Below are 17,638 nucleotides of genomic sequence, written 5' to 3'. Positions count from 1 at the left end.
AAATTTAAGGGAGCTCAGTGGTAAGGAATGTGGGCAGCCTTTAGAAGCTGGAAAGACAAGAAAACACATTCTCCCTCGAGCCTCCAGGAAAAAAAAAAAAAACCCACAGTCCTACCACCATCTTGATGTTAGCCCAGTGAAACAGACGCACACAGGGACTCGAGAACTAGAAGATAATAAATGTGCGTTGCTTTAAGCCACTGAGTTTGCAGCAACCTGTTACAGCAACAGTAAAAGACGAGTGCAGTGCCTGCAGAAAGAACCCTCCTGCTTCGAGCAGGAGAGCGCTTTTAACCCTGCATCAGCTGGCGTTTCTACCACATGCCAATTAAAGGAAAAGGAAAAAAACTGTTATTTATATTCGTGAAGTACACAATCACGAATAAGAACAGAATCAAATGATTAGGAGTCAAAGAATTGATAACATGTAAGCTACAGCAAAAACCAGCTGGGCTACGCATTTCAGTAACAGGCGGCCTTCCCACTACATTCCTGTCAGTTTCTTACTTTACTTCATCTGAAATCTTCACATTAACCGCTGTTTAAAAAAAAAAAACTATTTATGGTTACAGAGTTAGCTCTCTGTATTAGTCACCTCAAGCTGCCACAGCAAAATGCCACAGATGGGGGGGCTTAAACAACAGACGCGTATTGCTCACAATTCTGGAGGCTGGAAAGTCGCAAGGTCAAGGTGCCGGCAGTTTCCACGTGCAGTGAGGACAGCTTCTGGCTCCTACACGGCCACCACCCCGCCGTAACCTTCCAACAGCTAAGGAGAGAGCGAGCTCTGGTCTGTCTGCCTCTTCTTATAAGGGCACCAACTTTATCAGCGAAAGGGCCCACCCTCATGACCTCATTTAACCTTTATCACCTCCCCACAGGCCCTATCTCCAAATACCATCACCTGGGGGGTTTAGGCTTCAAAATATGAACTTGGGGATGGGAGGAGGACACAAACATGCAGCCCATAACACCATGAGTGATCATCAATTAGGTCAAAAAACAACAAGGGAAAGCTATCTTGCCCAGAGAATGTTCATTACAGAAAACTATCAAGTCATGTAAATTACCACAAGCAAAAAGCAAAAGCTGGGACTATAAAGAGCTTCCAAATAGCATATTAATATACAAGTTATATATTTGTTAATATATGAGTATACGTGTAGAGAGAGGCACACGGCCCAACTGTCTGTTTGTACAATGTATTCAGTCAGCTCCTGCACTAAAAAAGAAAGACGCCTTTTCAATTTGTTCTTTTAAAATAAATGTGTGTTTAAAGACATCCTAGCTTCGGGAGCGGGGAGGTATGGACGCTATGGCATCAACACGTCTCCACGCCCATAAACTGCGGCTATAAACTCAGTTTCTGCAATCCAAAAAATTAAGAAAATAGTGTAAACAAAAGTCAATATATCAAAAGAGGCTAATAACCCAAAAGAAAAAGAACTCCCTAAGTATGCCATTTATTCCACAAAATTTATTCTGTAGACACAGTTCTCCCTTGACACCGAGACATTAGTGCTCAGTAATAAATGAAACTATACTGGAATTTCACAAATACAGTAATACCAGATCTGGAGTTTATCCAAGTCCGTGTCCGTCAACAGTTTCATCTAGAAATACCTGTGTCGGGATAAAACATTGAACACAGCTTACACTCACAGGTGCGCTAGTTACCCTGAATTACACTTCATCACGACATTCACGCTGATGACCAGGCAGAGGTAATGACCACACCTCTCCAAGATGAGACGCCCCATCACCAAAAGGGGTCCTTCTGGAACTTGTTTCTCTGATCCCTACTCCTTTTCTCTCTGTGGGTAAGCCTGTACTCGTCCAACAGAACAAGGGGAGGAGAGGCGCGAAAGAGAATGAGGAGTGTCTCAGATTTTCCAGGCTGGTTTGCAGTAATATTAACAATCTAGAAAGACATCAAAATAGAGGAGTAAAGAATTATAATTACTACTAAGATTTTGCTGCTGTTGCTGTGGTTTTGATCGGCTCGGCAAAGGTCTGAACATGGTCGTTTTGAGTACTGACTAAAGCAGGGAACGAGTGTTACTCCCGTTGGAAAAATGTTGGACTGCTTACCCCACCTGCTGTTCACTGGTAAAACTGTGATTTGCTTGCTGGTTTCACTTCAGCTGCCGGCGGACACAGGCTCTGGGCTTCACCTGAGGCCTGGGAGTGGCCCGGAATTTTCTTTCCATTGTTTGGAAGCTGGACAAGGGCCTCGGAGTTGATAGGAGTTGATAACATCTAGTTCAACCTTCATCTGACAGATGGTTTGATTGTCCTTTACTTGATTAGACCAGAAAGCACTTACGCATTTGCTTTTAATTCTACCATTCACTTCTGATGGCTAAAAATCCTTCAATTAAAACTGTTTGCAAAGCGGAATGAGGCATCGGCATTTTGGTCACTTCTAAGCAATCTGTTTCCAGAGGGGTCCTTACAGAGCACTGTGACGCTAACACTTATTTCACCTACAGGATGATTTAATTAATTATAAACTAGAATGATGGCACTCTAAAATCGAGCGTTCTCTTAAAGAATTTTCACATTTAAATGTTCTGTGAGAGAGGAAATGAGAATGAATTAACACTTGTTTGCTATAGACATCCCAACTTTAGAGACAAGAAAAAGAAACTGAAAAATTGAGAAGGCAAATGGATGCAAAACTTTCCGAGTCTTTTTAATATCACATACCACAGCAGCCCACTCGGAACCTCTTATGTTTAAGGAGCTAGAATTTGGGAATGGGAGTATGGTTTTAACAGCTTGGGGAGTACCGTGCGGTGAAGCCATACACCTAGACTTTAGGATACTGGGCAGAAACCTCAATTTCTTTTTTCAATTGAAGTATAGTTGACACCCAGTGTTACATTACTTTCAGGTGTACAACATAGTAATTCAACAAGTCTGTGTGCTAGGCTGTGCTCACCACACGTGTAGCTGCCATCTGTCACCATATGTTATTACAATATCACTGACTACGGTCCCTATTCAGTACCCTTCATCCCATCACCTACTCACTTCATAACTGGAAGCCTGCACCTCCCACTCCCCTTCCCATTTTGCCCATTCTCCACCCCCCTCTCCTTGGGCAGCTACTAATTTGTTCTCTGTGAGAAATCTCAATTTCTCAGTCATTTGGTGGAAAACCTTACATTTCCATCTCCATATTTTACTACTCCACCTTTTGCTATCAAAGAGTAATGAGATCTATACTGAATAAACTAGAAAGGCTTAAGTCAGCAGACCAAGAGGATGAACTACGATTCAGTACAGCCTCACCATTTGCTATATGAAAAAGAAAGACATTTAAGTTTGACGGGAAAACATGAAAAGTACTCAATTGTTCTAGGAGGAAAAAAATTCACAATTCATCGTTTTGATCACTCATAACAAAATGTTAAATCTCCTTCTAGAAGTCAGAAACCTCAAGTTCAAATATTAATGTCACCACCAACTACTTGGCTGTATCCTTAAAAAGGCCTAAATAATAAATGAATCTTAAAAAACAACAATAACAACAACAACAACAAACCCACATAGTTTTAAAGGCTTGTTCTATAATGTAGTTTCATTAGGATATTCTTAAGCAATCTAATTTGTTTCTATCATTTTTTAAAGCTAATAAAAAACCCACAACTTCCATTTATCAAAAGAAACAAAATTAATCATAATAATTTAAAAATGCAGGCACAAAACAGTCCAGAAAAGAGAATACCAGTTGCCACAAACTGCATACAATTAGCCATCATCAAAACGGAGGGCCTTTGTATCACTACTGTTATTACTCTAAAATTTTACCATTATGCTAAAAACGTAAATGTCTCTAAATACTGGATACTTGTCTATGTTCCCCACAGTTTTAAAAGTGTTGCTATGATGCTAGTATCTTTTACCTAGAAGGATGTGTGTAAAAATTTAAAAATTATCAGAAAATTATAAGAAAATAAAATTTGATCCTCAAGAATGCTTAGGCCTGGGTTAGGTCCTGATCTAACTTTACAGCATAAAGGACCGTTAACAAAATGCTGGTGTGCTTTCATTCTTCCCTGCTAGGTTAAAAAAAGATTTCTCTAATCCCATTATTTTCTATATAAAATAAACACAGCACGTTTTTATGAATAAATTCTAGTTTTTAACAAATATGTTCTCTTGCCAACTCGTTTAAGAAATAGTTATGGGGAAAAAACATAAAATGGGGGCGCCTGGGTGGCACAGCGGTTAAGCGTCTGCCTTCGGCTCAGGGCGTGATCCCGGCGTTGTGGGATCGAGCCCCACATCAGGCTCCTCCGCTGGGAGCCTGCTTCTTCCTCTCCCACTCCCCCTGCTTGTGTTCCCTCTCTCGCTGGCTGTCTCTATCTCTGTCGAATAAATAAATAAAATCTTTAAAAAAAAAAAACATAAAATGAACCCTAAAATTTCTTATGGAGTCTGACATTTCAAATATCATAATAAAAAATATAGAATTAGATAATCAGCTTTTAAAAATATCCTTTTAATTTAATAACTGACCCCCAAAAACGGCAAAGATAAAAATGGCAAGGAATCCAAAGTGTAGACGAGGTAAGAATAAAGCTTGATTAATATATAGAGCAAACTGAGTTTAACCAGATAAAAAGAGAACAAAATAGTGAAAAGAGGTTCTCTGGATAAAAGATCTCTCGAGATGCCTGGCTGGCTCAGCCGACAGAGCATATAACTCTCGAACTCAAGGCCAAGGGTCAAGCCCCACACTGTGTGTAGAGATTACTTAGGGGGAAAAAAATCTCCGGATACTATAATTCCTGTTTTAGTCTCACAATTTAAAATATCTGTTGTCTGCATTGAATTATAAAGTTTAATAGACTTAGAACTAGGAGAATATAAAATCCAATGTGAATTAATGTTCATGTATAAATCTGGCCCTTGGGAGAACAATCTTTTTAGCTACTGAGATTTCAACCTTGAAAAGAAGAATACTTTAAATAGTGTAACAAATGCAAATGAGACATAAAGGGTTCTCCTGACCTGAACTCCCAAAATGACACTGCCTAAAAACACACTCCCTCTAGCTTGCACCATTTACCCTCCAAATTACCTTCTCAATGCTATTAGTCATTCAACAAACATTTACGGAACTCTTTCTGAAAATCACAGTGCTGTGTCATATACAGGCCCTCAGGTAGCTTATAATTAATGAAACAGACATACGAGAAGTAAGTAATTAAACTGTAATAAATTGAGGGATTAAAGTAAGTACTACGTTTCTGAAGTACACCATTGCTAACTGAGGAAAACCAGAAGCTTCACAGAGAAAGGTGGCATTTGAACTGAGCGTTCAATACAGGAGGAATAAGATTTTGAAAAATGGGAAGTGTGAAAAGTTTAACAGTAGAATGTGGGTTACAAACTATAGAATTCTGGCTAATTTCAGCAGTAAAGGAATTTACTAAAAGAATTTCCTAATTCTAAAGCAGCTCCTAAAATTGATGAGAAATCTAGAGGCTGGAGGAAAACACAAGTCAGGAAACAGGCTGTTGAGAACTCAGATACAGTAACGTAACAGAAATAGACTAGATAGGATGCCATGGTAACCGCCAAAATGAATAATCTCTAATTGTCCCACATCTATATGTCATTGCCTCAAGATTCAAAGCCTGATAAAGGACATTAATGAGTTAACTGGCAAAAATCTCAATAAGGTTAGATAATAGTATTCTGTCAATGTTAATTTCCTGATTGCAATCATTGTGCTATGGTTGTATGAAATTTCCTTGCTTTTAGGAAATACACACCAAAGTATTTAGGGGTAAAAGGGTATTATGTCTCCCATTTACTCTTAAAGATTAAAGAAATCTTTAAGGGATGCCTGGGTGGCTCAGTCAGTTAAGCATCCGACTCTTGATCTCAGCTCAGGTCTTGAGCTCTGGGTTGTGAGTTCAAGCCCTGTGTTGAATAGCGTGTGTGTATGAAGAGAGAAAGAAATAGGAGATAGAGACAGGTATCAAGCCTGTTTAAACTCAAGGGATCATCTGATCCCACGAAACTTGTTTGTACTTATCACAGTGCATGACACCACAAAATCCCATCACCCTATTATTTATATATGCAGCATATATAATAATCCCTATTATTTTTATATGCATCCTCTTACCTACTTGCCTCACCTTATTTTATAATCAAAGTATATTTGTAGAATCTTCTTTTCAAAGTAGAACATATTTATGTTCCTGATCGTACACATTTAAAAATTTGAATTAAAAAAAAAAGGTAAAGTTCCACATAATCCCTATATTTTTCCCATTCCAAACACAGTTAATAGTTTGATATGTATTTATATCCTTTTAGGATCCTAATACATGCATGTATCTTATAATTTTTACATAAGCATAATATTATCTTTTTTCCCTTAAAAGTCATATCATGATATCTTTCCAGTTTTCTGTGGAAAAAAACGTACATCAAAATGTTAACAGTGATTATTTCTGGGTGGTAATTTTATAGGTAATTTTTATTTTCTTGGTATTTTTCTGTCATTTAACAGTAGAATAGGTAAAACTTTTAGATCTAGGAGATACTTGTATCACTGATATAAAAGGGAAGGAAAGGAAACAGATTAATTCTTTTGTGGAGGGGCAGAGGGAGAGAGAGAATCCCAAGCAGACTCCACACCCAGCATGTGAGCCCAGTGCAGGGCTCAATCCCACAACCCTGAGATCATGACCTGAGCCAAAATCAAGAGTCGGACACTTAACCAAAGGAAGGCATGTTGAGAGAGGTCATACGTGAGATAAGTTTGGAATTGAAGAAATTACATAATGGAGATCATGATGTAGTATGTATCAAGCACATATAAGTGCATGTCCCCCAGAATGTAGTAAAAAATATAAATTAGGTGCCAACATTTTCACAAAATGATGTATGTAACAATTTAAATTAACTAAAGACTTGCAACAACAATCCAAGAAGTGTTTATTTAAGAAAAACAGCTAAATCTCTGTAAGAACTGCAACTTGTCCCATTCCCATCCCACTCTGCCCAACTCTGCAGTAGCTTTGAAAACCAACAGGCTCACAGCTACGGTGACTGAGAAAAACAACAGCCTTAGAACCACTAAAGAGGGCAGAAAAGCTTGCTGAAAGTCCCCTCCATAAAGAGCTGTCACTGTTTGATCTCTCTGGCAGCTCTGTGAAAAGCTCCACTCTCAGGTCTTATCTTCATTCAACCAGATTCAGAGCTCGCTCTGTGTGAACAGCCCTATCACCAGGGAATTTGTGAAAAACAATCAACAGCAAAAGTTTAAAACCATAGCTGCCTGAGGCAGTGGTAACAGGTGGGCCTCAAAAGAGACTGACAAACAAACTTACAAGGTAAAACTGGGGAATGAGATGTCCAAGAGGGTTTTGTAAAACTCTGACATATTCCTGGGAATCTAGAAGGCCATGCACATATGCAACTCTGCGGCATGACCAGGAGAGATCTGAGAAGGCCCTAATCTCTTACCTCTGGCAGACCTAGAGTCTCATACAAGCAGGAAGGAAAGGATAAGATAGAGTTACAAACTTTGTGCCACAGCAGTGAAAACATACTCCAACACATACACAGCAAGTCCCTCAGTAAAGGCTGGAAGACTTAATGCTTCAAAGCTTTTAAGGAAATTTTAAATGATATTCAATAAGTAATATAAACTCAATAAGTAATATAAATTCTAAATATTCTATGTATGTGTGTGTTCATCTGTTACATCTGAACGAGTGTATAGTTTTGCATTTGACCTGCACATTCTGAGAAGACCCTGAACACAGGAGGACACCAGAGTGGCAGAGTGACTATAAATATAAAAACTACCTTTTGCTGTGTTCATCTAATTGAATCTTGACAACATCTGTGTAAGGTAAACACTCTTAATCGCCTTTACAAGTGAGGAAACTGAGGTTTCAGGAAGCTCAAGCAACTTTTCAGATACTTTAGTAACTGGGGAGTTAGAAGGTAGGATTATAACCAGTTTCTATTAGACCCCAAAATACCCATTATTGACCACCATGTCATTTCTCTCCCTGAAAGAAAGCTTAAAAAACAACACTAGTAGGGGGAAAAGATAAGGAGAGAAAAAAAGGAAAAGAGAGGCAAAAAAGCAGAAATCTTAGATTTTGAGGAAGTATACCCTACTTATCCATTTGTCTGTAAACTTATACTAGGACCTTGAAATAATAATTACTATCTGTCTGTAACTCTTCAGCTCTAATATAAGCTTCCAGGGGTCCCACTCTGCAGGTAATCACTGTGGTGCCAGGCACCAGAGCAGACACTAATCCTCACGCTTTAACGGCACTTTCCTCTCCCCTCCCTGCCTGCCAGGAAGTCAACTGGAACACAGTTGAGGCACAAACCCGAGCCCCCTCCCTGCCAACTCTGTAAAAACCATCTCTTTTAGGTCTACTTCCATCTTATAAAATGAAAAATCAACTTGTCTACTTAATTTTTCCTTCCAGTGAATTTGTAAAATACGTGCTCTTAAAATAACATTTTCCGGTCACCTCTTAATTCAATGATTCTCTTGGCTGTAAAGAGGAGAAAAATATTTTTTAAAACTTAATAGGAATTGTTCTACAAATTCATACTGGCATAATAAAGAAGCAGCAAAGCAAAACACAACTTGGAAATGATGTGAAGATTAGTAGGGGAAAACAGGAAGCCAAGCTTTGTCTTCCGAAAAATATTCATTTGCCATCAAGCTTTGCTCCCAAAAAACTTATAACTTCTTTGGAAGGACTTGAGGTTTATATATCTGTAACAGAGTTTAAGCTTTTTTCAGTAAGACTAGGCTTTAATTAGCCCAAGTATCAAACAAAGACATGTTATTTTATTATCAGTCTTGTAGTAAAAGGAAAAACTAAGGGTGAAATATCTCAGTCTTCAATATCATGAAGCCAGCTCCTGGGATATGATTAACAATAAAATCATAGATTCCAAATCCACTATTTAAATGAAACCCACACTGCACTGGACTTTGAGAATGAATACTCACTAAATACTTTAAGTTTTCCCAAAATGTAGCTGTTAATGATCTTTCAAGCCAGAGATTATAGAAACCTAAATATGGTGACTAATTATTTCACAGAATACACATGCATTAACAAAATCTCTCAACATTAGTAACTTCCCACAGCTGAAAACAGATATACAGGAATCATAGTATGGATAACGCAAGAATATATATGAATTTTTGGTAACAGTCCTGTCATCTCAATTATGCTTTGCTTAGGTTAATATTAAAATATGTTTGCTATCCCTCAACACAAGTTTGACTTGGTACTAAAGAAGTATTGAGGGATGCCTGGGTGACTCACTTGCTTAAAGCATCTGCCTCCAGCTCAAGTCATGATCCCAGGGTCCTGGGACAGCACCCTGTGTCCCCATCCTCCCTGTTCAGCAGGGAGTCTACTCCTCTGCCCCTCCCCCTGCTCATGCTCTCTCTCTCACAAATAAATAAATAAAATCTTTAAAAAAAAAAAAAGCTTTGCTCAGACGTATTTGTATCAGTCCTTAATAGCAAGAGGACACACAGGGCAGATTAAGTATAAGTATAGAATGAACAGGGAGTTCTATCAATCTCCTACATATTTTTTAATTTCCCTGCTGTTTGCACATATCAATGACATGACATGGACAGTAGGGAACAGTATCCCTGGGAGTGCTGTTTGTACAGAAATTGTTTTGTAAACAATTTACGGCTGATGGACAAACTGGCTGACCAAATTCTACAACAGCACCCTAGCGACATCAGGATAAAATGAAGCACATCGGTTTGTGTTTCTTGGCAACATCCTTTGGCACGCATTCAAAAGTGAAACATTATCTTTTCTTTTAATTTTTTATTTAAATTCAATTAGCCAATATATAGTTCATCATTAGTTTCAGATGTAGTATTCAATAATTTATCACTTGCATATAACACCCAGTGCTCATCACATCACTGCCCTCCCTGATGACCATCACCCAGCTACCCCAACCCCCCACCGACCTCCCCTCTAGCAACCCTGTTTGTGTCAAAAGTGAAATATTATCTATATCAATTACCCATGCGCTGCTCCATGACACCTTCATAGAAAATTTTCAAACCAACAAAATTGTTGAGTATTTCCATCCAAAAGAAAAAAAAGTTAACAGTATTAAACCATTTGCTCTTAGTACTCATGCACGCACACACACATACACAAATGACTTCTAATGAAAAAAATGAAATTTCAAAAAGAATGAATCCAATGCCCCAATAAGCTCATCACTAGTATCTATAAAAGAGAAATAATTATGTGTCAGTATGGTCTTTATTCTCCCTTTGATATTTCAAAGTGCATCGGGAAACAGTGACACCTGAATAGAAAACACATTTCCGACCACTTAATTTCTTTTTTATAAAAGTCTTGAGGGGGCACCTGGGTGGCTCAGTTGGTTTAAGTGTCCAACTCTTGATCTTGGCTCTGGTTTCGATCTCACAGTCATGAGTTTGAGCCTGGCATTGGGCTCCATGCTGGGCATGGAGCCAACTTAAAAAAAGTCTAGAGGGGCGTCTGGCTGGCTCAGTGCGCAGAGGGTTCAACTCTTGATCTTGGGATTGCGAGTTCAAGCCACATGTTGCAGGTAGAATTTACTCAAAAAAAAAAAAGTAAAGCAGAACAAAAACATCTAGAAAGTCATGCTGTGGTGTGGATAGGACCAAATGACCTAGACAGCCTCTCTAAAGCTCACTCCCCCAGTACTATGGAAAATAATTACTACTTTTCCTAGAGAAAACAGGAGAAGTCCAATGGCTTAGTAACTAATTCCCCAGGAAACAGACCCGGTGGTCTTGAATTATGAGCTTGCCATTTCTCGTCCTAGCATCAGTTAAAACAAAGATGGTGACACTGTTAAGAATAACAACAATTGGAAACCATTTTCTGCAAGTGGTGCATAGCCACCACGCGAAAAATAAATAAAACATAACCAACTCTCTGGGTAAATACATGTAATAAACTATCTTCCTTTAAAAAAAAAAAAAGTAAGCAATGTGATCTTAGTCAACAGTCCAAAAATGGAGTATAGATATATACCTGGGGATTCATGAAGATTACTCAAAAAACACATGAGCAAGGATTTTTTTAAGTTTCAGATACTCAGTCAATGTCCAAGCTCTTTCCCAAAAGCCGTCCTAGAAAGCACTTGAGGACCGGCAACCCCTTCTCGGCCATTCTCACTCTGTGGTGTATTCCCTGAGACCCCAAGCAAAAGGATAATTTGAAATATAGGTGTAGTTGTTGAGAAAGTGTAACTCTAAAGACCGAGTAATAAGTCCTTTCCCAACTTCCCAAGGAAGTTTCCAATTCTTTGCTTTCAACAAAATTGAAGGAGGACCTAATCCAGTTGTCAGCTGACAGATCATTAAAAAAAATTTTTATAATAATGATTTCGGTATATAATTAGGAAGGCATTCAAAGAATTGAGTGACACACATGACAAAACTCCAACCATTACCATCTACTAATGTTTCTCAGTCCTTACACCGATAAAAATAAAAATTAGGAAGAGAATTGATTCTGAATCCTATTTCATTCAGGAATAAGCAATATTCATCCACAGATACCTACATAAATTCATTAGGGAAAATGAGATCTATTTACAATAAAATTTTACCTTTATGTGTAACAATTGCTAATCAAAATAAGTTGTATATTAATCAATGTAATCTTAATTCAACAGAAAAGAAAAAAATTTTACACCCAAGCTCTAAGGTTACAAGATTAAAATTAAAAAAAATCAAGATTTGTTACAGGGAAGCAGAAGTGATTGCTAAAAAGTTTTCAGGTTTGAAAATATGTTACCTTGGATAAAATTCTACAGAAGATGTGGAATTAAAACATGAAAAAAAAAGAAATAATGTAAATCTTCTCACGGCTGAAGAACTTATTACTGTGATTCTTAAGTGGATGATGGCGAATATCAAATCACTATAGTATTTAGACTCCATCCAGGTATAAGAATTGTGTGACAGTTCTCTTCACAATGTCCAATATAGGGGTACCTGGGTGGCTCAGTCAGTTGAGTGTCTGCCTTTGGCTCAGGTCATGATCCCAGGGTCCTGGGATCGAGCCCGCATCGGGCTCCCTGCTCAGCAGGGAATCTGCTTCTCCCTCTCCTTCCCACTCGTGCTCTCTCCCTCTCTCTCTGACATAAATTAATAAAATCCTTAAAAAAAAAAAGTCACGTACACAATTAATTAATTAAAATGTCAAGTATAAAATATGCTGCAAATTTTATGTTCCGAAACCATCTGAACCATTGATAAAAATGTTAGCCGTAAATGTTAAAGTACAAGTCATACATAATTTATCAAAAAAATTTTCAGCAGAATACTAGCAAAAAGTGTCATAACGGAACTATGTAAGTGATATAAAGGTCCGTGAGAAAAGCAGGCCTCGGAACAGCACACGTGAGCAAGGACAGAGATGCCAGCAGCAGGGGAAAGGGCCAAGTCCATGGACTACCAAGAACTAATTTATTTTTCCTTTTAAAGACTGTATTTTTAAGTAATCTCTACACCCAACATGGGACTTGAATTTTCAGCCCCGAGAGCGAGAGCCGCGCTCTACGCACCGAGCCCGCCAGGCCCCCTCACCAAGAGCTCATCTCAACGCAATTTTCTCCTAGGACACTTAAGCACGTTCGGTTTCTAACCGAATTTACTTCAGGCTTCCTGAAAAGGGGGACATACAGCCTAGAGGCTGTCAAGTGCGCACTTCAGTAGGCCCTCGGCCTCCGTCCGGCTGACACAAGGAGGCCGACTCCTCTCAGCAACCGTGAAGGAGCAAGCGCTTTAGAAACCTGCCGGCAACCTGGATTGGACATCTTTTCTTCCTCCAGGTCCACAGGAAACTTGACCGTCAAAGTCAGAGATTTCCCTTTCACTGAAACAGTAGCAATGAAAATGTCAAGGGCATCTAGGATTAACTATTATTAAGGCAAAGGATTTATATTACTGTTTGCAAAGCAAAAGTTTGGTTGGAAAAAAAAAATACCTCCAAGTTCTTACTCTCCTTAATGCACCTATACACGGCTGCCTTACCTTTTACTGGACGTAGATAATTTAGAAATGATTAAAAGCAGCTGCCATATAAACGTGGCACAAGAAAGCGAGGCTCTGCTGTCATCCACAATCACTGAATATGATACCGGTACTACTTTAAATCCTTATACCATTTTGGGACATCAGGAAAACAGAAGTATGTGAAAGGATCATACAACAGCCTGCCACACGTCCCTTTTCAAATCTCAAGTCACTCCAGAGGCAGTTTAGGGAAGTAGCTGAAAAAACAGTTCTGGAACCAAAATGCCTGGGTCGAATTCAAGTTCTGCCATTTTCTGGTTGCGTGATAATGGTTAAGTTACTTAACGTCTCCTAACTGTGAGTTATCTAACTGTGCCTTGGTTTTCTCACCTCACACTAAGTGCTCAATAAATGTGAGGTACTAGCATTACTACAAGGAAGAAAAAAGAAAAAAAGATTCCAAGGACTGCCATTAGGCCTTGGCCCCCTCTCTGCTAGCGGCTCATCAAAAAGAAAAGTTTAATACTAACAAATCCTAGCATTTTCTTTAAGTTAACTACTACACCCAGGGCAATACCAGGCTTCTAGTGGATATTCAATGAAGATAATTAGCCTTATGACATGCTTACCCAAACTCCATAACTTAGGGTTCATGCTGTCTACAGAGGGAGTGATTTAAGTGCAAGAGACTAGCAGGCATAACGTGCTCAGCGAAGTTCCCTCGGTGTACGACTTGTCTAGAAGTTGTTTAGTTGTAGTTCGTCTTGATTTCCATTTACCAGCCACATGGTGTGTGTAGTGGTCCAAAGTACAAAGCAAAAGGCGTAAATAGTATTAAATTCTGGAGTTAGGTGACTAACTGGTCCTTAGATGGCTAAACCTCTATTATGAATTTTTTCTTTCCGATCATTTCAATTACCCTTCATTTGGGGCACAAATGCAACATGGAGCATGAGAACAAGGAGGCCTCAGGCAGGGCAATCAGTCTTGTCCCACTTAATCCTTAGGCACCAAGAATCATATTTTCAGCAAGCCTAAAGATGACTCGTACTTCAGGATCTAAGAAGTGGAAGGAACTTAGAGGTCACAGACCAAACCCAAATGAGGGAACAATCCCTCCAACGTCTCTTCGTGCAGCTTTGACTGGCAAGACGAGGGCAGGGGTACTAGACGTGAAAGCGCTGGCGTCCGCAGCTCTCGGTGATGGCCCAAGCGCCGTGCCACACACTCACGTACCCTGACATGCCGAGCCATGAAACGGGGTGATGAAAAAAATCCCAAAAGAAAATATAAGATGGGATATTTTTTAAGGCTATCCCAAAAAGGGATAAAGCCTAAAATGTTAATAGAATTGGTTACAATATAATGTAAATCAAAAAACATATTATTTACTCTCTACACAATATACCACCATTTTACTCAATTTAGTTCCACAGAGATGAGGACAGAGCACCTTCATTCACCCAAGACGTTAACGACACTTGTTATTAAAGGCCTTTGCACCAGACACTTCAATCAGTACCAAAGTACTATTACTACAGTTAGAATGAAAACCTGATCCCTGCAGCCGGAGTGTCTACCTCGTTCTCAGTAAAGTGGTGACTGGTTCACAAAAATGTTAGAGATAAAACAGAGCTGAGTCAAAAGCAGCTTGGTATAAACCCCCGCTCTGACACTAGCTATAAACGCTTAGGCAAGTCAATTAACCCAGACAAACCACAAGGGACTCTGGACTCAGGGAAACAAACTGAGGGTTACAGAAGGGACGGGGGTGGGGGGATGGGGTAACTGGGTGACGGGTACTAAGGAGGGCACATGTTGTGACGAGCACTGGGTGTTACACGCAAGTAATGAATTGTTGAACTCTACGTCAAAAACTAATGATGTACTGTGTTGGCTAATTGAACATAATTTTTTAAAAAATGAAGAATTTATATATACAATAGATATAAAATGACATTGTTTTAAAGTTTAAACAACCTTAAGTTGTTTAAGAAATAAAGTTGCAATCAGGTTTTTTATATATATATTATATGTGTGTGTGTGTGTGTGTGTGTGTGCGCGCACGCGTGCATACAATTGAGCCTCGCATACCTCCCAGGATAGGGGTGCCATGAAAAAATCTATGTATAACTTTTGATTCCCTAAAAACTTAACTACTAATAACCTACTGTTGACCAGAAACTTTACCAATAACATAAACAGTCGATTAAGACATATTTTGTATGTTATATGTATTAGTTACTGTATTCTTAGAATAAAGTAAAGAAAACATTAAGAAATTCATGAAGAGAAAATACATAAACATTATCAAAAAAAAAAAAAAAAATCCCCATATAAGTAGCCCTGCAAACCCATCTTGTTCCAGAGTCAACTGTATAAAGCTGTAAGGACAAAATGTGTTATGTAGTATCCACTAGACTGATCTGAGTTTAGGTCATTCCTGTTAAACTGAACCTAAGAATTTCTTCATACCACAGTCAAATTTTACTTATTACCTACCTTAATCCTGACCAGGTTAAATATGTTACATTAAATTTTAAGTTTTCTAATTTTCTTTCAAGCTTTGTACAATTACTCTCTCTAGGGACGTCTTACCTACTGTGCACTTAAGCTACTCCAAGTATTTCAGGAACAGGAAATTTTGCCTCAACCAAAAATTGTTTTAAATCTATGCAGGCGAGAATTCAAATAGACGGCAGTTTTGTAGCGCACGTTAGTTACAATAAAGAGACTGCACTGAAACCCCTTTAGCCGGTATCAGCGGAGTAAGAGTTTGCCTGGAAGAGGCGTCCTCCCATCACTGTGTGAAGAAGGTCGGTCACATCGCTGTTAAAACTCAGACCTGATGCTGAAACATCCAGATGGAAAATGTTGAAAAACGAAGGCCAGGGACCCCTGACTCCTATACCTATAGGATAAAAGAGGACTCTGCATCTGACCCGACCCCGAAATACTCTGGAGTCCAGTCCGTCGGGGACATTCTTCCATTCAGAAACCCTTTATTATCCTACCGGGTGCTGGGCCTGCACAGTGAACACAACAACGCCCCCCCCCAAAACCCCTTCCCCCCTAATAACAGGAAAGCCCGCCCGTACTGTAGGCTGCCCAAGTCTCAGCCCCTCCCGACCAAGCCGCGGCCGCACCGCACCCCGTGAGGGTCAATCGCACGGACACCGCACCCGCATCGAACGGGCGCGCCAGCCTTGCAGCCCTCACACGCAGCCCCGGCCTCGGGGTTCTTAGATACTCCGGGTCGGACCCCTCGGGCAGCCGGGGCCTCACCCTACACGCGCCACGTGCACCCGGCGCGCGCCCCCGCCGCCCTCCGCCCGTCCCGCGCAGGCGCAGGCGCCACCGCCCAGCTCGCGCGCGTCCCGCAAGCCGCCTCCGGCTCCCGGCTCGCGGCCCGCCCCTCCCAGCCCCGGCCCCCAGCCGGCGCCTCTTACCGGCGCTCGGGCCCCGGCGCCCCGGCCTCCCGGCTCCCGGCGACCGCCTCGTGGGGCGCCTCCTCCTCGGCCGCCGCGGCCGCCTCGGAAGCCCCGGCCCCGACCCCGGCGGCCGCCACTGTCCCCGCCGCCGCCGCCTCTCGCCACTGCCACCGCGGCTCCCGCCCGGTCGCGGTCCCCACCGGGCCGGTCACGGCCGGGCCGGCGGCCGCGGCCGCCCCGGGCTCCTCGCTCCGCCTGCATCTGGCCTCCGCCGGCGGTGCTGAGCGCGCGGAGCCTGACGGCCGCGGAGACGCCCCGGCCTCACCGGAAACGGGTCGCTCGGAGGAGCCGCGAGCGCCGGGCCCCCGGTGGCGGCGAGCGCGGGGTGCGGGGCCGGGGTGGAAACCGGCCGCGGCGGGGCGGGGCGGGGCGGCGCGGGGCCTGGCAGGTGGGGCCGGAACCGGGGCCCGGGGAACGCTGGGGCTTCGGAGGAAAAAGCCCGACGTGGGAGCGAGAAATGGGGGAAACGGCCGGTGTAGGGCAGGGCTCGTGGCTCAGAGATGGGTTAGAAAGTAAATGGAGGGGTTAAACTGTATAACAGGAACTCGTTTTTGTTAAAAAGAAGAAAAATACGAATACGAATGTATTTGCATTTTTAAAAAATCTGAAACGTATATACCAAAATGTAATCAGAGGTTAACTGTATGGTGAGACTCTCACTGAGTTAATTTTTCCTTTTTTTTCTTTTAATCTCATTTTCAAGAATGAATGTGTATAATTATTAAAATTATTCAGAATTCAGGGATCAGGAGGAGGTGTGGAGGAAGAGGGTGGGTCTCAGGTGAGAGGTGTGGCTGCAGCGAGCAACTGGGATAGCACAGGGCAAAACCGTAATGGACGAAGGGCCCGAGTCCTCGAGGGAACTTTTGTAGGAACGACTACGTTAGCTCACACTTAGGATCAGCCCTGATAGGTGGGTGCTGCTGTCATCCTTACTTTGTAGATGGGAAGCAGCCCTAGAGGTTAAACAACTTGCCTTATGTGGTGGAACTGGCATTTTAACTCAAGCGGGCTCTCTCCAGTCTATTCTTGTGTGTGTGTCACTTGTTTAGTAGAAATTTTTGAGACT

General features: G+C 41.2%; 1 protein-coding gene across 1 annotated transcript in view; it reads right to left on the bottom strand.

The window, feature by feature from the left end:
• Positions 1–16,927, bottom strand: part of AVEN (apoptosis and caspase activation inhibitor) — a 165,048-nt gene extending 148,121 nt beyond the window's left edge. Inside the window, exon 1 of the mRNA XM_026480078.4 lies at positions 16,528–16,927. Within this exon, the coding sequence (XP_026335863.1) occupies positions 16,528–16,770 (243 nt within the window). The 5' untranslated portion in view covers positions 16,771–16,927. The remainder of the gene's footprint in view (positions 1–16,527) is intronic.
• Between the last annotated feature and the right edge of the window lie 711 nt (positions 16,928–17,638).

The sequence above is a fragment of the Ursus arctos genome, unplaced genomic scaffold (assembly GCF_023065955.2).
Source record: "Ursus arctos isolate Adak ecotype North America unplaced genomic scaffold, UrsArc2.0 scaffold_36, whole genome shotgun sequence".
NCBI classification, from domain to species: domain Eukaryota; kingdom Metazoa; phylum Chordata; class Mammalia; order Carnivora; family Ursidae; genus Ursus; species Ursus arctos.
The sequence above is the reverse complement of the archived record's forward strand: the minus strand, read 5'-3'. Positions and strand labels throughout refer to the sequence as shown.